A 24256-nucleotide genomic window follows, 5' to 3' on the forward strand; every position below is an offset into this window, starting at 1 on the left:
CCGAGCTACTCGCCTGATGTTTCACATAAATACCCGTTTTGTTCCCCAGAAGGCAGGCAGAAAGGACTGCGTGATCAGCAGCTGAGAGGGTGCCAGGCGGAGGAATGAACAAATGTGTCCAGATGAGCCCCAGCCCAGGGAGGACTGAGCCCTTCCTTCGTCCTCGTTGTGGAGGCTGGGAGGATGCTTCCTCGCAGAAAATGCACCTCCAGCGACCCCCAGGGAGAGCTGTGATGGGTTTATATCGAGTGAACCCAGTCCCACCTGAGATCTGTGCTATCTGGGGCATGCCTCGAGACCTGCGGGCTTTGCTTTTGCACATCCATTTGTTGTAGGGAGTGGACAAGAGGTGACATCTTGTGAGTGGTTGGGGTTAACTGCTGTTGCTCCATAGCGGAAGGCTGTTTCTCAAGCACTGTTTAGTTTCTTGGCGTTGTAGGGGAGCATCTGGTAGGCTTTTCACAACAACTGCTCTTTGTGTTGTTTTTTTTTCCCTCGTTTCCCTCGCCCCCATGTGAAATCTGAATCGCACCTCATTTGGAAAGTCCCTTGAGCTCTTGTAAAACTACGCTTTTTTTTTTTTTTTTGAGCATCGAATCAGCATTTTTCCGTCTTGTTGTGAGAGTTTTATGTTTCCCCTCTGCAGAGGAGCCCAGGGGTGCTGCTGGTCTTACTCCTGCCTTGTTTGTTTTTCTGATGAAGCTATAATTAGCCAGTCTCTAGCCACTCCCTGTGAACTCAGGGCTGGTGGGGTAGTATGTGGACATTCCTCTCCCATACACAGTGTATGGGGGGGGGGGGAGATGACTAACTAGATGGGAAAAAAAGGCTTTCAGTAGGACAGCAGTGGAAAATGTGACCCAGGAGAAGCTGGTGGTCAGAGAGCTGCAGTAAGATACGCATGACCTGAATGTGTCTCTCTTTCAGAGTTCAGCCCGTGTGGCTGCAGGTTCACGGCTCCTGATTTCTGAGAGGCCCTGTCTGCTGTCCCCACGTGTCCCCACGTCTTCCGCGGGGGGCAGCACGCCGAGAAGCTCGGGCTGTGCCGAGGAGCTGGCTAGCAAATGCCGCGTGCCTGCTGCTTACGTAAAGCTGTTTGTCACCCTTGCGGGGCTGGGGGTGGCAGGGAGGGACACAGGAGCACGGTTGTTGCTCAAGCCTGAAGCAAACCGCTGCGCGTGCAGGGACTCGCAGCCTCGGACGGGGTGGCGTTGCTCAACCTCCCTTTTCCTTGTCAGAAGCTGGCTGCGAGGCTGATGATGGCCATGGCCCGGCCGGTTCTGCGGTCGTGCCGGTCCGACGTGCCCTTTTGCGGCCGGGTTTGTACCAGCAGCAAGGTGCTAGCTCAGGCACAGCTAATTGAAGTCTTCCTCCTCCTTAGGTGCGTGGTAAATAAGCAAGTTGGCCCTCCTCCTGCAGCATGTTTTGGGTTGGGACCTCAGCGAGCCGTCCTTGTGGCAGCAAGCCATGTGTTCTGCCCGCGTTGCTGTGAGTGGTCTTTGTGCCTCTTAATTTACAAGGTGCTGAGGTGCGCGGCACGCTGCCTTGCTCGTCACCTTCGTCCAAGTGAGGGAAGACAAATGGCAAACCCAAATGTTAGATTTCAGGCACGGGGAGCTGGTGGCAGCTTTCCTGGGCTGGGAATGTGGCCGGAGCGTGTGTGGAGGCCGTGCTGGTCTTCCTTGGCCGCAGGAGGCACCGCTGACCTCCAGCCACCGCTCTCCTCGCTCAGCGTTTGGCAGCGAGGCCAGAAGGTGGCTGGAGGTGCCAGGCGCCTGCTCAGGTGGGTTATTTAGGCAGGGTAACAAGCTCTGTGCTGTTCATACTGTTACTGGCTGATTTACAGCTAGCTGCGGAGGGTGCGGACTCCAAAAGCTGAGGATGTGGTTTGGTCAGAGCAGTTCCTCCTCGCGCAGTTTTCAGCCCAAGATTCATGCGATTACTTAAAATAAACCGGCCTCTGAAAGCACCTTTCTGCTCTCTCCCACTTTAAGCACTGTCCTGGGGGAAGGAAGATGCTGCTGATAAGACCTTTTTCCCACTCTTCCCACAGGTAAACTTTACAGTGCTTCCACTTTACAGTATCAGAAAGGGGAGGCACTTTTAACAGAAGCATGAGGCTCTCCAGTATATTGCCTTTCTGTCTTTTTAAGGCTTATTTGAGTCCTTTAACTTTCAGCCGAGGAAATGCTGTTCTGGCAAAACTACAAAATCGGCTCGTATTAGCTCTGGCAATTTCTCCCCCTCTTTCTCTTCTATCATCTGGGACAGAAGAGCATTACTGCAGTTAATTTGTCCTCTTTTGTAGTCGTCTAAGTGCTATATCCCTGGAACAGCTCAGCTGGCTAATGGCTTTTAGAAGTAAAGTCCTAAGGATATATTCCTAATCTGTAGAGCTAAAAATTCGACATGTAAACTGCTTGGGTTGTTGAGTGCATTAATACCAGGACAAATGAATGCTGCAAGTCCTAATGACAGCAATTAGTATTTTATCTAATACCTGGGTCTGTCTTAATGCTCTGAGAATTAGAAATAAATCCTCCAGTGGAAGTTTTTCCCCTTTATTTTTCAGTGTGCTCGTAAGTAAGGCTTTTAAACTTCTAGAATAAACCTGTCTGGTGAAGCTTTTGTGGGGGGAAGGGTCTTTTAAGGAAATAAAACCAGCTCCAGTATTGGGAAGGGAAACTTTATTTTTGTTTTGATATCTTCACAAATAAGTAGAGTATTATTTTATGTGAAATCCTGCCCTGTGTATTGGCTTAAAATCAGGCCAGCTGAGTGTCTGTAGCCCAGCTGGGGAGGTGGTAATGGCAGGGGCGAAGGGATTTTCTAATCCCACAGAGCTGAAACTGCGTCTCTGCTCATTGCACGTGGCCAGCATTTCTTCTGGCTGAGCTCAGCTGGGAAATAACTGCGAAATGCCTGTGTCCTTGGGGAGGGGACGTGTGTGAAGCCAGGGAGTCATCGCCGTGGCAGTAAGGGACGTGGCTGAGTGATGGGACTCAGCTCGAGGGCTGACTTGATGATTTTGGTCTTTTCCAACCCAAAAGATCCCGCGGTCAGCTGCTGTGCTGAACCTGGGCTTGCTTGGCACAGCTGCTGGCTCTCCAATCGGTGCCGTACCCCCAGCAGGTTGGTGTTGGAGCTGTGATGTCTCACCAGGAGTCCAGACTGTAGACTTGGTGCCAAACCTGGCTTTTAACTCAGGTGTGAGCAGCCCTTCCAGAGCCGGAGGGGGAAGAATTAAAACAGCTGGGCTAAACCGAGGCATTTATTACCCCTGCCTCCTCCCTGGGGAATAAGGAAGCAGCGTGGAGCTGCAGCAGCGAGGCTGCCATCACACGGTGTTGGGGGTAATAAAACCAGGGCACGTTTGAGTGATACCTTTGGAATTAAGTTAGCAATCTGGAGAAGAGAGGCCTCGTATCTCAGTGGAGGCAAACGAGCGCTGTGAAAACGCTGAGTGCTGAGAAATCCCGTGGTATATCTAACCAGTGTCCCGTGCCACTTTGCACTCTTGTCTTAATCTCTTTTCAGTATCCTCCTGACTCGATCGATCTCGCCCTTTAAACTCTCGTAAGTATGGAAATGATCGAAGGAGAAAGTGAGGCATAGAGAAAGCTTTGCCCTCTCCAACTGTTCTTTGTGCAGGGATCCCAAGAGGGAGAAACTCTTGGGGTGAGCATTAACATCACAGATCTCTTGTTTGTTCAAAACTTGGTAGCATCACTGGGTTACCGCATAGCAGCGCTGGTGTGCGTGCTTTTTTTTTTTTCCTGATGGCAGTGATGAGGAAACAGGGTTGTGCAGCTGCATCCTGGAGCGTCCCAGCTTTCAGGTGATCCCGAGCGAAGCACGGGGATGTCTGCAGCGAGTTTGGAGCCAAGCCGCCTGCTTTTGTCACCGCTGGCTGAGCACTCCTCTGCAGGGATTGCTCCCAAAAAGCTGAGCAACCTCGCTGGAACTTGACAAGTCCCTGTGGTGTTAGCAGAAAAGGCAACCTTCCCCTAAATGCACCCGTTAAATCAGCTGGTGGTGCTGGAATTGGAGGGCTGGGCGTGAACTAGGCCTGGCCTAATTGCCTTTTTTTCGGGCAGAAGTGGCTGGTGTGTGCTTAAACTGCCCTTTGCTCAGCAAATGGGTGCTAATTGGGCTTCTCCGGGCTGCTCCTCCCTGTGGCTTTGCCCTGTTCAGCCCCTCTCCTCCACCCTGTGCTGGGCTGTGGGTGATGATACTCCCCTGCGATGCGCTGGCACTCTTGTTCTACAGATCTTTTGTTTTAGCCTTACATTTGGGTTGCTTTAGTGTTTTTTTTTTTTTTTTTTTTTTTTTTCCAGTCCTCTCACATGTATTTTACTGCTTTTCCAAAGCAGTGATTGCTCGTTAGTGCTTCTTTGTGAGGCATCCTGCCTTTTTCCTGTGGCTGTTTGGAAGCACTTGGCTTTTTTAAGCTGCTCATAGCCTCTCCCGTGGTGTTGGAAGTGATGTGCCACCCCTAAGGGTGACCCAAAAAAACCCTAAATGCTGCTTCTGGTGCTAACTTGCCCCAGAAGAGGGATCTGTGGATCTGTGGAAGATGTGGCAGCTTTTACCTTAGTGGTTTATCCATCTTTGTAAGCCACTCCAAAACCATCAAGGTTATCAAGGTTGTATTTCTTTTTTTGTGGTGCTGGATGTCCCTCCAGCAAAACTGGGGAACATTCGGTTCGGGAGGAGGCTTGGGCAGAGTGCTTTGGGGGCTGAAAAAGATTCCAAAATACTTTTATCTGGTTGTAGCACCAAATGGATCGTTCTCATTCCTAGAATGCTTTTTTTTTTACCCCAGAAAATTGTTTTGGGGACCCCCCTGTTTTGGGGAAATGACCTTTTCCTCCTTGTGTGCATCCTGTGGTCCCCACCCTGTTCTCCTAGGCTCGAAGGTGGCGTGCTTGGAAGCTATTGATTAGGTGCTTGGGCTCTGTCCTGGCAGTAATTGCTGGTTTAATATTGTAATTAGGGTTGCATCACAGTTCTCCGGTGTTCTTTTCTTCCAGCAGTGCTTGGCTCTGGGAGGAATGCAGTAATTAGATCTCAGCCCTGAGGAGTTGCTGAGTGCTCACAGCTTAAAAAAATCCAGCTCTAGGTACTTAAATAGCCCTGTTTGGTGGTACCTGGTGAACAGTGGTAGCTCAGTCTTCCCGTGCCAGCTGAGCAGATGATTCCTTGGGAATAGGAAGATTGTGGTTAATGCAGTGTGGTTTTCTTGGGCCATGGTAAGATCTGCTGGTGCGTCCTGGGACCGTGAAGCTTGAGCATCCTGCTCGTCTGCCAGCGGCTCTTCTCTCTGAAGCCTCTCAGGATGTGTTTCTGTCAGTGGTTTTTAACTGGAAATGAGTGACAACTGTGCCCTACCTGTGCCTTTCACAGGGATTAGGGAAAGCAAAAGGGGTCTGTGTACTGAAAAACACCGTAAGACTCCCAGTGGAAGGGAGTTCTGTCATTCAAGTACTTTTGATGCCCTGCTTGTGTGTGTTTGAGCTTGTCTTAATGCCCATCTTGTTTCCCTTGGTGTAGGATGCCATTTCTAGCTACAAGGAAATCCTGCAGGTGTACTGGGAGACAGCAACGGGCTTGGTGAACGCCTGCTGCGATGGACTGGAGCCCTGGCAGTTGATTGGGCTGACGTGCTCTTCCACACTTCTAGCCGTATGGCTGCACAGCTTCCTCTTCCAGCCCGAGAGTAAGTACTTAAAACGGGTCCTGTGTTTGTGGGGAGGGAGAGGGGACAGTTGTTCTCGGGTAGTAGGGGGAAGGGGGCAGAATGAGACCAAACTTTTGGTGAAACACCTTCTTCTGTAACCCATGATTGACAAAATCCTATTTCGAATTAGGGTCAGGGCCTGGGTAAGCAGTGAAACATCCCCATTCCTGCAGAGGGTGTGGCAGGCCAGCCTGGAACGTGCCTGCATCTCCCTCCCTCCCTTCCATCCGTCTCCCTTTCTGCTTCTGGCAAAGCTGTTTACTCATCACAACCCTCTCTTGCTCAAAACCTGGGGAAATCAATCCCAGAGCTGGGGTCCTGGGAGCTCAGTCACTAACAAAGTGTCTGGGTTGCTTTTGCTCTTTTTTGCTTCCCTTCCTGGGGGAGAAAACGCGCTTTTAGCTTGGTGCTGGGAACGTGTTTCATCCTCAGGAGGTCCAAGATAATTGTGGGGTTGTGCTGCTTCTTTTTTTTGAGCCTGTTCCTGCTTTGAGTGATTTCTGATAGCAGTAGCTCTTCAGTGGGACCTCTTTTTGATGAACCTGCAATACATTCTGGCTCTTCGTGGTGGTCAGGGATAACTGCCTTGCCCTTGGAGGAGAACAGAGGTGCTTTGCAGGTCCCCCAGGCCTCAGGGTTAGGCTTATTTTTGTTAAAAACAGCAAAGTTTTTAATTAATGTCTGTGCCTCTGCTCCTTTTGAAAGGCAAGCGTAAGTGAACGGTGGGAACTTGTGCCCAGTACAGGTTCTTGGCTAATGTTTGTACTGTTGCACAGTATTTTTAAAACATTGACTAATTATTAGGAAGTCTAATTAGGCTGCCTGAATATTTCAGCAATTTATTTTTTCCCCCTCGATGTGGGTGTTTGTAATTAAACGGTTTTCACACAGAAACGTGCAGCAGAAAAGTTATTTTCAGAGCGCTAACGAATATTTGCTACAGAATGTGCCAGACTGCACTTCCTGCAGCTTTTCAAAATGTATCTGAAGCATATATCTCCCCCCCATTTTATAAAGGGCCAGGCTGATGCTGTAAGACAAGATTGGGAAGTCCTAAAATGGTTGATTTTATTTTTAAAGCTTGTTTAGCTGTTTCCTGGTGAGTGTCTTGTGACTGGTGCTTGGCTGAAACCCCTGGAGGACTTGGTGGCTGTAAGGCAGCTGCTGTCCTGCTTGCATTCCTGCCTTTAAAGTTACCCCCAGGATTTTCTGGTGTTTGCCATCAGTGGGATCTCGGATAGAGGCAGTGTGTGGTGTGATGGAGGTGACACTGTGTCCTCCCCTCCATCCCTGTGGCCTGGGAGCCTGGTTCAGGTTGCCAGACATTTTCAAGTTGTCCTCTCTTGGTTTCAAGATGCAGACAAAAAATTCAACAAGCTCTTACCTTTTTGCTGGAGACCTTGTCTTTAGCAAATCCAAACTCCCTCTCCTCGTAAAATTCCACGTCTGGGTGCACATTGCCACTCAGGCAGGTGCTGGCCTTCCTTATGCCTCGTTTGGAAGGATTTCAGCCTTTTTAGTTCGTCTGACTTTATTCGGCAGCCTGAGGAACCGAGCAGGAAAATGAGTCAAATCATTGGTTCTGATAGATGCTGATGTGCAAAGCAGTTCCTTCAGTTCCTGCAGCCTGGCCTGTCTGCTTTCTGATACACTGCTCTGTCTCTCCACGTCCCTTTTGTGACTGTGACTTTATCCTGGATCAGAAATGCCAAGCCTCTCATGGGTTGGGGTGGGAGTATTGTGCTCCGAGTCAGTTTTTAGTTTCTTGAGTCGTATTAGGTTAACTTCTGGCTTTTCTCTTTCAGGCTTAACATCCCGAATTAAAAAGCAGTTCTTTAAACTACTGAGAAGAATGCCGTTTGTCGGGGCTATAGTAAGTATTTGAACAGCTTTTTGTGCTATTATTCCAGGCCCTTGTTTTTGCTGTGTCTCAGAGAAACTACACTTCTTCACCTCTTCGCTGTCATGTCACTAATCATAATGATCTAAGGGCATAGATTTGGATCTGCTGCTGCCTGGTTAATGAAAGATAATTTCTACCTGGTCTGTTTTGTAATAGTTTTGCTCTCATAAATTACACCATCTTTTATTTATACAAGTATCAGTGAATCCAGTGGTGGAATTTTCCAGTGGTGTTTCTTTCTTGTTAGATTTCAGGAATATAACTTGATTCGTGGAAGAAAAGGACACGGTTGAACTTGAGTTGTTCTTCTGAAACAATGTCTTGAGCAAGCGTGAGATAGCCAGGTGTCTATTATGCAACGTGGAAGGATAATTGTTTTAATCAATGACTGGCCACGAGTCGTTCAGAGCCCCTATCTGTTAGCAGAGTTAGCATTATAGCACGGCGATATCAGAAGCTTGTGTAATCATTAAAATGAGACGGGCTTTAGTGTCGAGGAGATGCTTTTTACTTAAAAACTTGAAACTACAAATGTCAGCAAGTCTTAGCAGGTTAACAACTTAATGATCGAGAAATGCGCAGCTTGGTTTCTTTTACCTGGTACATGGTGGCATCGTACTCGATTGCCCTTTCTGCTTGATGCGTAGGCAGCTTTGCACGTTGAATTGGTGGGGTGTGGGGGGTGCTGGGTCTGTTGGAGGCAACTTTATCAGATGGAAATAGTAAAGAGGAACTTCTTCATTTTGATTTCAACGTGGATACAGTTCCTTTTGACCTCAGTATGGGTGCAGTTATCAAGTTTTTCTCCTCCAGTCCTCTATAAAGGAATGGCATCTCCCCTTCATTTCACATGTCTCAATTTTTACCTTCTGGCTCGAGTAGCTGTTGATAAGATGAAGTAATTACTAGCTCTCCTCTGCTTAGATTTGTTGCCTGCCCCTTAGGACACCTCCTGGGTCCCTCTCTTTTGTCCAGGCTTACCTTCTCAGGGCAAGCACTGTAAAGCTCCTGACGTGCCCTACCTGCGTGCTGTTCCCACTCTTTGGCAGGCTGATAACCTATCAGTTGCTTACGGGAGGCCTTGGCTTTGAGGGAATCCAATGTCCAAAAGTCTTTAAGGCTGATAACATCCCAACACCTATGCTGTCTGGAAGAAGAGTGTCTGCTTTGAAAGGTTTTCTGAGAGGGAGCCTGGGCCTCCTGCATGTGGGGTGTGAGTAGGAAGAGAGAAATCTTTTAACTGTGCCTGTAAGGGAGATTTCTTTAATGTTCCTGTTTTCTGGAGTCTCTAAACTGTGTATGTGACGGCAGACAAGACAAGGTATGAAATATAATGAATCTGAAGACTTCTATAAATTACGGACTGTGACTTAAAAAGGTGTGGTGGATAAAAATGAAATGTTTTTGCCTTAAGCTTTGCTTTCTCAGCTATTGAAGGTGCTCCAAGTTCCCACTGCTCGTCAGTACCCATTATCAGTGCTCAAAGAGTAACCATTTCTCTTTGAACGTGGTGGTGTCTGTGCTGTTACATGAAACACAGCTGAGCAGTGGCCCGTTCTGCAGTCATCCATCCCAGTTACTTGGCTCAATTTTGGGCTGTGCCAGCTAGCACGCTCCCTTAGCTGCTTCCCAGAGTGGTGTAGAGACTAGTGCATAACAGTGACTGTTCCAGGAGGCATTTTTGGAGAAGGGCAGCTTGTTTTTGGTGGGAGAAGTTGGTGAGAGGGGAGAGTTCAACTGCATGGCTGTAACTCTGCTATGCTTTTTGGTCACAGAGATGAAGAAGTTCCTACCTGTTCTATTCACTGGTATGGAAGTAGCCAGCAAGTTTGATCTCACACGTGTTGAACAATTATAATCTGGCCAGCACCTTTTGTTGATAGGCTTTTCCTTTCTTTTTAGATTCAAAAGAAGATTGATGAGGCCTTGAATGATGTCACTTCCAGTTTATCCTTCCTGAAAGATGAAAAAGATTATATCAAAGCGCTGCCGGAACAAGGCATGAGCCAGCCTGAAGTACTGCAGAAGATGAAAGAGTACAGCTCAAAAGGTATGACTGAGTCTGTGCCCTAGCAAAGGTGGGTCTGTTTCGGAGACAGCATTAGACTTACTTGGTCAAATGAGATCTAATGATGCCTGCTCTCAGTTTCATCTTAAATATTGCTCTGCTGATGTTCCTCACTTGTCTATTCTCCTTTTGGAGGTGATTAAAGTCGGTATTCACAATGTCTACTGCTGTATTTGGGTATTTACATTGAAATTCCCTTTCTGTCCCAAGAGTTTAATACTGACTGATGGGAGAGATGAGAAGAAAAATACAGAGGAAGCTTTTTGAATGCATTTCTGAGCAGTTGCCTTGATGTTCAGCTTTTACCAGAAATGTATTTTCTGCAAAGCCCCAAGGAATGCTCCTAACAAAAAGGACTTCCAAACAGTATTTTTAGGGAGCTTCCAAAACTCACTTTAATCAAAACCCGTGGTTTGCATCTTGAAAATGCCACTCAGGCAAGGCAAAGGCACGATGATGGCCTCTTGGCTTGAGTCCACATAAGCACTGTCTGAAAGTTAATTTGAGTTGCCTCCCTGGTGTAAATATCTCCATGCTGATTCACATCCTGTTACTTCTAATGAGCAAATTTGGGTGACTTGCTGTCCAGAGAATATATGACTGACCTGTTCCTATCTCCAGTCTGATAAAAGATTGGAATTTTCTGCTACTCCATATTCAGGAACAGTTTTGCAACAGTAATGTAGCAACTTCCTTTTTTCTGCTTTTATGTTGTTTGTGCTGCTTTCTGTGTCTGCCTTCTCTCTGTGTTTTCCCTCATAGTAATGAATCCCTTCCTTCACTGGGCTTTTACTTCCTTTTTTTTTATTTTTCTGTCTTCTCCTTCCCACACTTGTGCGGTTTTCTGTGGAAGTTACTTGGAAATGAGGGTTGGATTGTGACTGTGTTTGCCTTAGGTATTCTTCTGAAGCTGATGCCATCAAGGCTAACAGTTTCGAGGCAGCACATAACTACACAGGTAGAAATACTCTGGGTGTTCAGAGGCAGAAACTAACCTGGTTAAGAGGGTTGAAATGCTGTTCCACCCACCTGCTCTGGTTTGTTGATGCTTAAGTGGCATTCAGGTTTAGGTAAACTTTAACTGAAGCATCCCGTGTTGTAGATTTTAGCAATACAGCCTTGACCTTTCCATCTCAGTGGTGTGCTGGGTGCTCTTTGGATGTGACCGTCACTTCAGTGCTGAGAGTTGGGCTGTGTGGACAGCAGTTTGGGGAGTGTGAGTGAGGATTAGGTGGGTTATGTATTAATATAACTGCTTGCTGCAGCTAGCTCTTTATGTGCTAGCACTTTATTCATCATTTACTTGCAGTTTGCTAAGTTTACAGGACACAAGCTGCCAGAGGCATAGCATTGCAGGGAGCTATCTCTCTGGCACAAAAATCATTCTTGCTCCTCCTCAGTGAAGCCCAAAAGCAAAATCCTTATCTTTAGAACTGCTGGGGGGGACTTCTTTGCTCTTCTGCGTGCTGTCCTGGAATGGCTGTGTCTGCAACCAGTGTGCTCCTCTCTTTTCTTTCAGGAGATGTACGCTGGGAGGATGGGAAAGTCTCTGGGACCGTGTATAGCGGTGAAAAGAAACTCACCCGTCTGCTCGTGCAGGTGAGGTGCCAGCGGTCTAACTTGGCGTCTTTGCACGTATTTTTAGCAACTTCAGGGTGACCAGAAACCCCTCAACAATATTCCAGCATCTTTCAAGATAAATAGGGAGGATCTGAAGCTCAGATTGCCCAACTCCAAAGACAGAGCCTAGGGTGAATGTAGGTGGAAGGGGAGTTATTAGCAAAGCGTTGGAGCATTGCAAAACTGGCCAAGTGGCGGTCACTGTGAAAACACTGTAGAGATAACTAGGATCCAATCAGATAAGATGTTGTTTTGAGTGCGAAAGTAAGAAGTTGAGCACAAGTGAACTGGAGGCTGGTACTGACCTTTTAATTTGGGGAATGATAAGAGGCCTAAAATTGCCATAGATCAGCTTCAGCAAGCCCCCTGGCAGGTGTAACTGCTCTAGGCTGGAGAGAAAGCACTTTGGCTGCCCTGCTTTGGGGTTGCTGGAGGACTTTAGCCTTGGAACAGCTTGATTAAGCAAAACAGCATCGGTCTTGGTTTAAGCAAAAAGAAAAAAAGTAGTTTGTAAAATGTGGTTGGCATTGCTGTGCGGTCCAAATCATGCAACAATGGGGCACTGGCATGCTTCAGTGCAGTCTTTGTTAGGTCTGTTTACCTAGTCTGGAACTTTTCCCTTTGAGAATGCTGGAAAAAAAAAAAAAAAAAGAAAACTAAACAGCCCAAAGGTCTGTTTTTAAGTACATCTACTTCAAGAGGTTTTTTCACTAGAAAGGGAAACCTGGCCTTGCTCCTGGGAACAGCTTTTATACCAGTGGTAATGAGCTCTGTCGGGTGGTTGCTATTGCTGTTTTCTTCTGCCCGTTGACATTTTCTTTGCCACTTCTGGGGAAGCATAAAGCTCAGAGCAGCCTTTCTAGAGGAGCCTAACCTTGGACTGAGCGTTGTGGAAACATTCCCTCTGTCTGTGCTGATTATTCGCTGCCTTATTGTGCTGTATTTCTTTCAACATCCCTGTGGTTGCTTTTTGATCATGGCTGCAGGAGGCTGGAACTGGCCCGTTGCAGCCTTATCCTGTGAGCCTTCAGTTGCAGAATGAGCATGAAATACTGGTTTCCACGGCCACTTTAGTTGCAGAGTGGATGGGCAGCTGTGCTTTTCTAGCTGCTTTGGAATTACTCTTTACTATTAAACTCAAACTAGTTCTGCAAAGCAAGTTTTTTTTTAGGACTGCATACTGGCCTGCTTTGCATAAAGCAATCATAGGGTAGGCATATATATACCTGAACTTGGTGAACAAAAGAAGGGCAGATAATCGTGTTCTTTTTAAAATAGCTAAACCATTAGCAATATTGCTTGCTGTAAAGACAGGGTTGTGTTATATAATCATTCCAGAGGCCAGAATGCTCTAGAAAAACAAATGATTTCAGCCCCCCCAGCGTAGCTTCCCAGCTTGTGGTGTGTACTCACAGCGGGAGAAAGTACTGCAGATCTGCAGAAAGTCTGTTTATGTACTGTGCACAGTGAGTTCCCAAACCTGGACCTCTTCACTGATAATCCAAGGCTTCACCTGCAGGGCTAACTTTGTCTCTGTTTTCTGAAGGTGTACGAAGAGTTTGCCTGGAGTAATCCTCTCCATCCGGATATATTCCCTGGTCTGAGGAAGATGGAAGCAGAAGTAGTGAGGATTGCCTGTACCCTCTTCCACGGGGGCCCCAACTCTTGTGGTGCTGTAAGTAGCTTGTGCTCAAGTGCCCTGTGAGCATTTGGATACTTCTGACTCGAAGTGCAAATGCACCTTCTGCTCTCCATCCAGCTCTGAGCCTGAGGTCATTCTGGTGTGCAGTTCTGGCACGTGCCATGCCAGCATAGCTGGCCAGGAGCTGGTTGGTAATTGCTCTTCTCAGGGAAGCTTTATGAGAGATGATTTAACTCCAAGTAGTTCTTAAATGATGATTTCCTTCACCTGTTTTTTCACACCCTTAAATGAGACAGGCTTGCTGGCAGTAGGAAAGGAGACCCAGTGTAATGTACCATAGAAGCCTGCCTGCTTGTCAGTGGGGGATGCCAAACAGAGCAGTGTCACTTCGAGTAGCTCCCCTCAGGTTTAATCTGTGAGCCTGCCAGAATGCTGAGACTGAGGACAAGGCTGGCTGGCTGGTCACCAACAAGCAGCTTGAAGCCTTCGTGATCGGGCGGGCATGGCACTTACTGTCACCTCCCCAACTGGAAAGCTGGCTTTCCAGGCTCGTGTGGCCTACCAGGGTGGAAAACAATTCTAAAGCTTCCACAGAATTCAAAGAAAATGACCAAACATGTGCCCTTGCACTGATGTTTTTAAAGTTTATCAAAGAACAAAAGCTGTCAAGTTGTAAGAGAATTATTGTTGTAAAAATAAGCTTCTTGCGCTCCTTCCTCTTGGCTTGTTTTTTTTGGTAGGAATTCTGATTTCCTCAGGCAGGCCACGTTCTCTACCTGTCTGTGGTGCCACAGGACAGCGAGGTCTTTTCTCCTAGCATGGTGTTCATGCACCACTGTGACACAAAGACTGCTTTATAACTTGTAAAATTATATTTGTGGGGAGAATCCGGATGAGACTCTTCAGAGGCTGAGTGTGACATGATTGCATCTGTAAACATGTCAGGGAGGTGGAAGGCCTGCAAAGGCTTAAGATTGGTATGGGAAGGCAGTGCTGACGTGTTTATGGGGCGAACTGGCACTGAATGGGCTTATTGGGAGCTCGGTTGTGTTGAGGAGGTAGGTAGAATAATAGCCTTATGGCAGGGTAGTTGGGACCAACATCCAGCTGGATTGAAGATGCAACTTGACTGTGCAGTAACGTAAGATGTGATTGCCTTTGATAGCAGGAGGTTGCACCTGGTGCCCTGAGCTGTTTCCTTGGGTTCGGGGTTCCCAAACCTCTTTCTCTGCTGGGAGAGACTGTATTCCTGGTGCCACCCTTGAGCCTGGAGAAGCAGCGTGCCTCCTGGCACCTAAAAATCATCTCACCTCTCCTCCTTGCTGACTTGCAGTGCTGAGACTGTCTGTGGAGGGGGCAGGAGGCTGTTAAAACCTCTTTATCAATACCTGAGAAGCTGATTGATGCAAATCAGATAGCTCGGTGACATTTATCATGTGGCTGGAGGACTTTGCTTGCAGAAGTCGGCAGTTCTGTGGGGTGCGTGTTGTGAAAGTGCCAGCCTTGGCCCCCTGGGTGCTTCCACCGAAGCCTGGAAGTAGGATTGCGTGGGAGGAGAAATTCAGAACAGTAAAAAGAAAAAAAGCCCCAAAGCAATCAGACGGTGATCGCAGGCAACGTGAGACCTGCAGACTCTCTGGGGAATCCCACTTTTCCCTCTGCTGCTTCCTCTTCCCCTCCCTTCGGAGGATCGTGCGACCTGCCGTGAGGGTAGCCTCTAGCTGGTTGAGCAGGCAAATTTGCAGGGTCGGAGGGAGGGCTGAAAAGTTGATTAGGTGGAAACAGAAGATTAATTGCACCCCTGCAATTATCTTGTCCAAACAAGTCTCTCCAGTGGACTTTTTACCTTCCTCCTGCGTTGCCCTTCCTGTCTGGGTGTCCAGAGGAGCTGGCAGTTCCTGGAGAGACGTGGGATGAGATAACAGCTCATGTGCTCTATGTGCTCTACAAGCACTCAGGCTCAAAGACTTCTTTTATTTTCTTCCCGAAACAGAGTTAGCATTTCAGAGTGATTTCTGGAGGCTTGCACGGTAACAAAGCCATTTAAAAAGAGCGTTTTCTCCAAACTGCGGCTATTCTTTTCTGAAAGGCCTTGCTGTAATTGGTAGCTCAGGCTGCCACAGTTATGCTTCGGTACCCAGCGAGGCTGTGAAATAGAGATGGCCAAACCGGGGCGGGTGTAGTGCTGCGAGTTACTTTTATCTCCAAATTGATCTGTTCTGCAGGTGCTGCTGGCTTTTTCTCGTGAGAAGGCTCCTGCGTCACTTAATTCAACTTTTGCAGTGCTGTAAACTAAAACAAATGCTTTTTTCCCTGAATTCTACCGCTGCTCTCTGAGCAGCAGTGGCTGCGTGTCTGTTGCCAGGTCCCTGTCTGCAGGATTTACTAACCTGATGGAAGCAGCGGGGGCTGCCAGCCCAATTTTGTTGGTGCCTGCCTCCTGAAGGTAGATGGAGCTCGGTGGTGTGTCTGAAGAGCTCGCTTTGTGGGGTGGGAGGAGGAAATGTTTGTGCTTCTGGGGCAAATTCACTTCCTTAGAGCTGTGATTTCCATGGCAAGGAGCAGCTCAGTGCTTTTTGGGGCTGATACTCGGGTGCTCAGGCTGGGAAAAGCTGCTCAAAGCCACACTTTTGCCCCATTCCCAGGGCTTTCAGCAGGCTGAGCATCTCTGCACGGTCGTGTGGACATCTTCCCAACACAGCGTCTTCTCTGGAGAGCAGTCTGCTCCTTCTTTGAAGGTTTTCGGTGTGTTTTGTGAATGTTAAAACACAGGATGTCACTTCAGATTTCTGCTGCTCAGGCATACGTTTTGCCTTGTTTCACCAGGAGATGTCCCGGGGCTTTAAGCCCTGGTTAAAAAGTAATCATTTTCGGCAGGGTATGGCTGCTTCCTATTTCTCCCTAATTGCTACTTCTGTCCTTTCTCCTAATCACCTTACGCAAGAGCAGAGAGACAGGATTTGGTGACATTTTTGGCTCCCAGGAGATCCTAACCACATTCCTGTGATGACTTGGAAGAACTAATTAAGCTGAGTACGTAGATGAGGAGTGGGGGAGTTCAGTGTCTGATGTAGGCAAGTGTTCCTGGTCACAAGGTGCTCTGCTTTGCAGTGCTGGCTCTGAGGATTTCCCCTCTAATTCGAGGGGCAAATTTAAGGTTTTTATGCAAGCCTGCATAGTTTTTAGTATTTTTTTTTTGAACTTGAAGGGGCAGTTTGGAGTGAAGTGCAGAGGAGAGTTGCATGTGGGGTGTGTGTGTGTTTGATGCTGACCACCTTGCTTTGCAGCTGAGCAGCCAAAATCAGAAGATGCAAGCCTCAGCCTCCCATAGGAGCCTGCTTGTCTCTTCCTCCCCAGCTCTGGGGCTTCCAGGCTTTGTCACGGAGCTGCCTGCTCCTTTGGTGTAGGAGTTTAGCAGTGAAATGTGAGCACTGCATCTTGTGTGAGGGGCTTAAACTCTGGCTTGTCCTTCTGCAGATCTATCAGGCTTTATCTGTCATAAGCAGGTCACCTTGAGAGATAACGGGGGGCTTTTACAACCAGCAGGTTTATAGGGGTTTTATGCGAGTCTGCCACTATGTTATGGCCATACAGAGGGTTGTGGTGTCTTCTTGCCCTAATGCTGCCTTGGAAATAAATCGTAGCTCACTTTTATTCATAGCGTAGCTCAGCTCAGGGAAACTTGGTCAGTTTTGTCTCCAGGGAGACAAAATGCTAATGTGAAATTCCAGCAAAACGGAGAGACCCCAAGCTGAGCAAGGTGGCTGCTGCGTGTCTGACAGCTTGACAGAGACTGCAGGTGGCGTGGCAGCAGAAATCCCCCAGCAAGGACTGTGCCTCTTGTTGCTGTTTGAGTGCTGAGGCTACAGAGCACTGGGATTTGGAGAGAGTGAGTAACAGGAGGGATATACCAAGCTCAGAGAGCAGGAGGGTTATGTGCTCACTCCTTTTCCTTCCCGTTTGGAAAATAATAAATCAAAACCAAGTGTGTTTATTTCCCCACGCTTCGCCTGGCTTTAGAAGATAGCGCGGGGCTGGAAAGCTGCTCAAAACAATGCCTGTTCCCAGCCCTTCTCCCCGTGGCATTGCTCGTGCCTGAGCACTTTCGTTTAGGGGAGGGAGGAGATGATGTGAGTGCCGATGGCCGGTGCTGAATCACGGCGTGCTGGCCAGCTGCCGGCATGCCGCGGGCGGTGGGAAGTTGTCCTGTGACCGTGATTCAGGCTCTGGCTGGGGCAGGATGAGCTCACAGCGAGGCTGATGGAGCCTGTGGGCGATTTGGGCGAGGAGCAGACTCCCTCTGCGGGTGTAAGCCTGCTGGACCAAGCTGCACCCCGCTGCTCTGCCGCATCTCCGTGCTGCAGACTCGTCTTGGGATGATTTAGGAAGCTCACCTGGCTGAAAGGCAGCTCTTCGAGTGGGTTTTCACCTAGAGATGCTGGCTGTGTGGTCATGCATGTGCCTGGGAGGAGGATCCGTCCTGGAGGAGCTGATCAGCTGGTGAAAAGTGATTTTCACTTCCCCAAACCTGCACAGCTCGATGTTTGCATGCAGGTGGTAAGCCAGGCACTGGGGGCAGGTGCCGGCTGTGTGAGGGTGAGGCAGTGGTGCTTTGGGGGAGAGACAAACGTACAGAAAGCAGCCTCTGTAACAGCCTTACAAAGAGCGGATTAGGATCGGGTACAGGTAGGAGCAAGCAACATTACAAGCAGGCAGTAATTCCGCTCCTCTTCTCCCACCCCGCAGCCGCGAGGGAATCCGCGTTGTGCTGGCTGTGGTTTTCCCAAGCCAGCTGGCAGCCCTACAGGTCTCCTTTTATCAGAAGGGTTGAGAAGTGAGTGACACAGCCCATAAGCTGCTGAAGGCGTTGTGCTGCCATCTATTTGCTTCCCAATGAGTGCAATGATTTCTTTATCCAGCGTGAGGCTCTCGTAGGGCTTTGCTGCAGCAGCTGCTGCTTTACAAAGCGGAGAGGAAAATAAATAATAATAAAAAAAAAAAGCAGAAAGTGCCTGTGGTGTGACAGTCACTGCCACGCTGCCTGTGGTGGCAGCTGTTCCAGCTTGGATCGTGTTAGGGAGAGATGTGGCAGGCTGCTTTTGTGCCTGCGAACTTTGTTCCTTATCGCTGTGCTTAATGTTTAGTCACTGTCACGCTGTCGGGCGTCTTCCTTGTGTTTGGGGGTTTTGTGGCAGTGTCAGCTGAGAAAAAAGAGAAGAAAACCCAGACGAAGCAGATGTCAGAAGGCATACCAACGCGGCTGCATCCTTTTTGGGGTCACTTGGGGGTGGGGATCGAAAATCAGTCCTCTGTAAGCATTGGATGGAGCTCTTGGTTCCTTTCTTCCACCTGAGCCACGAGCACCTGCTGTAGGTACTGGCTGTCCCCAAGGCACGGCTCACCCCGTGCAGCAACAGATGGAAGCATTAATGCCTGCGGGCTGCTGGAAAGGCCAGCCTCGTGTTTTACGAGGTTAAAATTTTACCTTGGCTTGTGCCCACGCTTTTCTGGCCCTTGTGCACCAGGGCTCATAAAGGCTTGCTGAAGACAGGCCTCCTGCTTGAGGGATTTGTTATAAGAAAGTGTTTCATTTATTTGCCAAAAGCAAATGTGTGCAGTAGTGAACTCGATCAAACGGGTGGTGTCTGTACCTTCCTCTTTCCACCCCCATGATGCAAAAACCCCTCGCTCACCTTTGGTCAGGGGGAAGGGGCTGGGACAGCACAGATAGCGAGGGATGAGCTGGGGGGTGTAATGCCCAAATTTTGGTCCTGGAGGGCTTCTGTGAGCTCCAGCCTTGTACTGACCAGACCTTGCCTGGCCCCTGCAGAGAAAGGGGCACGAGGGCTGTGCGCTCTGCTGTGCCCCGGGTTCTGGGAAGGTTTCTTAGCCCAGGAGCAGTGCCAAGCCTGCGCTGGCTCCGTGCCTCGGCGTGGCACTGCTCCAGACCTAATAAACCCCGCTGCACTTCGGTTAGCTGAAGGCAGAGTCAACGTTGTTGTTTCTCCATACGCGGCATCGTTAATCTGTAACCCAGATAAAGGGTCCCCAGGTAACCAGGGGCTAAGCAGGCGTTTTACTTACTTTTGGAGTCTTGTGAGGTGTGCTCACCTCCACTAGCAGGCGACTGCAGTGTTGTCCCCCCTTCTCAGGCATCTCTGTGCATTTTTTTCCACGTTTTCCCTCCTTTAAATAGCAGAGTCAACACTTAAACCTGTGCTTGCCACCTGAATGTCAGAAAGCTGCCTTCAGCTGTTCACTGCTGCCCTCGAAAACCCGAGCTGTCCTCTGCAGCATTTCTGCCCAGAGATGCTTCTGATCCCTTCTGCTGTTTTCCTCTCCTGCAACATCCACGTCAGGGCCTGTTTTTCTGTTTCCTTTCACGACAGATGACGTCTGGGGGGACTGAGAGCATCCTGATGGCTTGCAAGGCGTACCGGGACCTGGCTTACGAGAGAGGCATCAAACATCCCGAAATGTAAGCAACGCCTTTGTGGCTCGGCTTTTGCTTGTGTGACTGGCTGTCCCTCTGCGCTGAGGCGGCTGCTAGGCCCCCGTAATCCTTCATTTCATAGCCTGTTACCACCCCTTCCTTGTCCATCTGTGTCTGGAGGCCTTGAATGCAGGAGAAAAACCCAGGTGGAAGGTAAAGGTGCAGAAGCACAGGAACTGTTCAGCAGCCTAGGATCCTAGGGGTGGATGTGGGCTGCGGAGCTGTGCCATGCACGTGTATTTCTGCAATACCTGCATGCAGCTCCAGGCACAGACTGCTCATCTCTGCTTTGGGGCCCCTCTTGTGCAAAGATTGCAAGGCGCTTTGATGTATTTAAGGGTTTTGATTTCATTTGGATCAAAGAGGGTTTAGCCTGAAAACCATGGGACTGAAGTTGGGGCTGATTGGAGCCGAAATGAGAAACTGTGCTAATCATTACGCTGCTAATAGAGGATTTGCTCCCTCTAATGTGCTGCTTTTTTCTAGACAGTGCGTCAAAAATGTTTCTGTGGTTAATTGCATAAGAGAGGAAGTCACAAAGAGAGATGAAACACTGGTGTTCATCTTCTGCTGAATTCCTGTGGCTCTTTTCTTCCCTTTCTAACATTTTTGCCTGGTATTAAAGGCCTCAGTGAAGATACGATGCCTCTGAGAACAAGGTTAGCTGAGGCAGTCTGGTCACTGCTGGTGGAGATGGGAGCCATCAGCTGTTGTGTTCATTTGGGTGAAGCTCAGGGGTGCTGCCTGGGCTGAAGTCTGCGATCTGTTGCTTTTCTAGGTTGGTCCCAGTGAGTGCTCACGCAGCATTTGACAAGGCAGCTCACTACTTTGGAATGAAGATGATTCACATCCCCTTGACCAAGACAATGGAAGTGGATGTTCAGGTACCACTTTAGGCAGCATGGCACTCTTCCTGTGGGAAAGGAGCACTGTTAGGAAATCACAAGGCATCCTCCTACCCGGAGAGATGAACCATAAGGGAGGAACAGTGGGATTAAATGCACGTCATGGCATACAAAATCTAGTTTGAAATAAGTGGATGGGATGTAACCCATCCCTTTGTCCAGTGTCATTAATTTAGAATCAATTATGTACATCAGAAATAGCCACAGGTTTCAGATGAGGATGAACAAACACATTTTGTAGTACTTCCAAGTGGATGAGTTAAGTGATTCAGCTGATGTCTGCTCATGCTTTGTAGCTCATCGCTTTGCTTTTGTGTGCTAGCTTTTCAGACCAGATGCTGCATGTTTTATTTTTCTTTTTTTGGCAGGGTGACACTTGGTAAATGGCATGTGAGCATCTTCTCTCTTTAAATCTTCAGGCAATGAGGAGAGCTATTTCGAAGAACACAGCCATGCTGGTCTGCTCTGCTCCCCAGTTCCCACATGGGATTATGGACCCGATTGAAGAGGTGGCAGAGGTAGGATGGCCCGGGGTGCTGTGGCGATAAAACTGGTGCATCCTTCCGCACAAAAAGTGAGCAGGGGGGTCCAGGATCTCAGCCAGTGAATCTGGTGGGAGCAGCAGACTGGTTGGGAAGGCACCACTGCCATTAAATGGGTTGTTAGCAGCAGGGTACGTAGGACACAATATGAGGAGGAATGTAAGGCTCTCTCATTTTGCACTTACTCAGAAACTGCTGCGGGAGGGTGGGCTTTAAATACCAGATATTACCCCTGGGCATTGTCATGAAGCTGTTTGCATGGGGCTGGATTGCAGACTCGAGCTGCTGCACGCAGTTTGTGTCGTAGCAAGGCAAAGCGACAGGCCTTTAGCTCCTGCTTTGTCTCTGATCTCCCGAGTCTGTGCCATAAACTTCTGCAGCAGCTGAAGGAATGTACTGTGTATGCGACTTCGACCTCTGCTGCACCCTCTGCGAGACAAGCCAAGGGGGCTTGTCCTTTGATATCTGAGAGGAAATAACAGCAAAGTAGGCCACCTTGTAAAAACGCTTTGATTTAGGGCCTACTGGCTGTAGCAGGCTCGGTGCAGAAGCTGGAGGAATGCAGTGTGGCGGGGGGAGGAGGAATCAAAGGGCTGGGATCTCAGTTTTCAAACACGCCTTTTGTTTTTCTTCCCATGCTCCAGTTATTTATGTTGTGTGTGACCAGCAAGGGGCTCTGACCCTTCTTGTCACTTAGATCGTGCCGTTACACTTTGTGGATACTTCTTTCGGACCAAGTTGTGACATCTCTTTGTCAAATAGAGCAAACTACCAAAATACAATGTTTTTTTCTCTTGCTCTTTAGTGGCTGGAGGTTGGGTACCCCACCTACCTCATAGGTTTTTGTCCCTGGTTGCGTGTTACTCACCAGAGCCTCTTGTTTGCTCACAGCTGGCAGTGAAATACAAAATCCCCTTCCACGTTGATGCCTGCCTGGGTGGTTTTCTCATTGTTTTCATGGAGAAGGCCGGCTTCCCTCTAAAGCATCCCTTTGACTTCCGTGTAAAAGGCGTGACCAGCATTTCTGCTGACACCCACAAGGTAAGAGGGGGGGCAGAGTGGGGTCTTCCATGCTTCTATTTGAGGGGAGCAACTCCTGATGCCATCCCTGGTGCCAGGGATCTGGGTGGTCATCTACGAGAGGTGCTGCTGAGCCCCCCTGCCTCTTTGTAATGCTTTGTTACCCCTTGCAGTATGGCTACGCTCCCAAGGGCTCCTCCGTGGTGCTGTACAGCGACAAGAAGTACAGGAGCTACCAGTTCTTTGTGGCACCCGACTGGCAGGGGGGCATCTACGCCTCCCCCTCGGTGGCGGGCTCCAGGCCCGGTGGGATCATAGCCGCCTGCTGGGCAACCCTGATGCACGTGGGGGAGTCGGGCTACGTCGAGGCCACGAAGAGGATCATCAAAACAGCTCGGTTCCTTGAGTCAGAGTACGTGCGTGCCTGAGCTTCTTGCTTGTACTTTTTAACCCCCTTCTGGACTCCTTCTCCCAAACTGTTTTTCTCTTGCAACTTTTTTTTATTTTGTCCCCTAGAGAAGCTGTTGCATGTTACCTGCTAGGTGGGGATCCATTGGATGTTTAAAGGAGATGCTTTGCTTATATCTGGGTTCTTTGCCCTGTGCCAGGTTGTTGAGGGGCCCAGAGAGGAGGGGTGCTGGCATCTCTGTGTAGCTGGCTTTGAGGCAGAAGAAACTCTTGAAGCATGGCTGAGGGGAAGTCACTCAGGATGATGAAAGAAGGGTTATAATTTCTCTCGTTGGGATGCCTGCATTGCTGTGTGAGCTGATGGTCTCTGCTGTACTGTCCTCCCTTGCCTCTCTCCTCACTCCTTCTCCATCCCTAAGCATACTTTAGGGCTTAAATCATCCAAGTCTTCTGCTAAGTCCCAGTGGCCAGTGCTGGTTGCATGATTTTTTTGTGCAAATGTGCCCTAATCTGTTCCCCTCTCTCTCTTTGAGGCCCCAGAGAGATGGACAGAATGCCTGACCCCGTTCTGCCTTTTCATTTTAACCACCCTCAGTCACTTTTTCTTTTTAATGTTCCTTCAAGGTTGAGAAAAATTGACAGCATCTTCATTTTTGGGAAACCTGAGGTGTCAGTCCTCTCCATCGGTTCAGACACTTTTGACATTTATCGATTATCTAATCTGTTAGCTGCCAAAGGATGGAACTTAAACGTCCTGCAGTTCCCACCAAGGTGAGTTTGTGGTCCCAGCGGGAGCCATCATTCATTGTGGAGCAGAGGAGCAACGTGCATAGCCAGGGCATGCAAGATGGGTGTCGTTAGGCCACCCAGCTCTCTTAATTTGCTGAGCGTTGCCCGTTATCTAATAAATTGTATGTAGACTTTTCCTCTGTGGAGAGGCAATTACATTTCTAATTGCTGATATACAGCAGCAGTAGTTATTTTAATGAGCCTGGCAGAGGGCATAGCTAAGGCTCTCTTTCTGTTTAGCTCTGTTTAATACAAGCAGGAGTATATAAATAGCTGGGATTTTGCCTCATGTCAGCAAGTGAGGGTTTGTAGGTGTTTATTTTTTGTTTAAATATCTTCTTCCTGCCCACTGAAGATGAAGGTAATCAAGAGAACAGCGACAGGCCGATCATTTTCAGTGATCTTTCCACCCTGATGTAAAAGGAATGCTTGTCAAAAACTTCTCTCGAGTGGGTAGAAGTTGCCTTTCTGTGGGTGAAAGGGGAAAATCTTCTAAGATAGGAATCTTCTAAGATAGAGCTGCACTGACAAAGTTTTAAACTTGCAGCTAGCTTGAAGAGGAGTCTAGAGAGCCTGAAGTAAATAGCTCAGAGGTGTGAGCAGCCCTGTTACTTCTGCTGAGTGCCAGCTTCCACGCTGGGGGTGGCTGACAGGTTACCTAGACCTTAAACGGTGTATGCTGATGTCAGGAAGGGAAGGGAGAGTTGATGTTTTGCAGCAGAAGAGCTCAATTTCCTGCAGCTTGATTCCAGCAAGTATTCTTCAGGGATTACCTTTAATTGTAAGGGAGCAGATCATCTTCTCCCTTAATCCCACTAGCACCTTATTTTAAAGAGGCAGGCACTGGCCAGGGAAGAACTAAACTGCTGTATGTACCCGAGGTGGCTAATCTCTCCCTTCTGCCCTCCCCTCTGCCTGCCAGCATTCATCTCTGCATTACGCAGCTGCACACCAAATCAGGCGTGGCGGAGCAGTTCCTGAAAGATGTCAAAGACAGCATTGAGGACATCATGAAAGACCTCAACGCCAAGACCACAGGCATGGTAAGGAGCCGGGATATAGCAGGGATGTGTTGGCTGAGCCTGTTTCCTGGGTGGAATTAAGGATCCCACGTAACCACCTCTTC

The 24256-nt window shown here is 48.6% G+C and overlaps 1 protein-coding gene across 7 annotated transcripts in view; it reads left to right on the top strand.

The window, feature by feature from the left end:
* Nucleotides 1–24256, top strand: part of SGPL1 (sphingosine-1-phosphate lyase 1) — a 28250-nt gene that overhangs the window by 978 nt on the left and 3016 nt on the right. For 2 of the 7 annotated variants that reach the window (XM_068689241.1, XM_068689240.1), the window contains exons 2-17: nucleotides 928–1086; nucleotides 1239–1294; nucleotides 1382–1488; nucleotides 1995–2053; nucleotides 5554–5719; nucleotides 7546–7613; nucleotides 9546–9693; nucleotides 11231–11310; nucleotides 12878–13006; nucleotides 19363–19451; nucleotides 20245–20350; nucleotides 20791–20889; nucleotides 21805–21954; nucleotides 22107–22345; nucleotides 22966–23112; nucleotides 24053–24173. In XM_068689241.1, coding sequence (XP_068545342.1) covers nucleotides 928–1086; nucleotides 1239–1294; nucleotides 1382–1488; nucleotides 1995–2053; nucleotides 5554–5719; nucleotides 7546–7613; nucleotides 9546–9693; nucleotides 11231–11310; nucleotides 12878–13006; nucleotides 19363–19451; nucleotides 20245–20350; nucleotides 20791–20889; nucleotides 21805–21954; nucleotides 22107–22345; nucleotides 22966–23112; nucleotides 24053–24173 — 1923 coding nt within the window. Of the gene's footprint in view, nucleotides 1–444; nucleotides 1087–1238; nucleotides 1295–1381; nucleotides 1489–1994; nucleotides 2054–3184; nucleotides 3208–5230; nucleotides 5253–5553; nucleotides 5720–7545; nucleotides 7614–9545; nucleotides 9694–11230; nucleotides 11311–12877; nucleotides 13007–19362; nucleotides 19452–20244; nucleotides 20351–20790; nucleotides 20890–21804; nucleotides 21955–22106; nucleotides 22346–22965; nucleotides 23113–24052; nucleotides 24174–24256 lie in introns of those variants that run through there. The other 5 variants (XM_068689245.1, XM_068689244.1, XM_068689243.1 and 2 more) reach the window with 4 other exon arrangements.

The sequence above is a fragment of the Anas acuta genome, chromosome 7 (assembly GCF_963932015.1).
Source record: "Anas acuta chromosome 7, bAnaAcu1.1, whole genome shotgun sequence".
In the NCBI taxonomy this organism is placed as follows: Eukaryota; Metazoa; Chordata; class Aves; order Anseriformes; family Anatidae; genus Anas; species Anas acuta.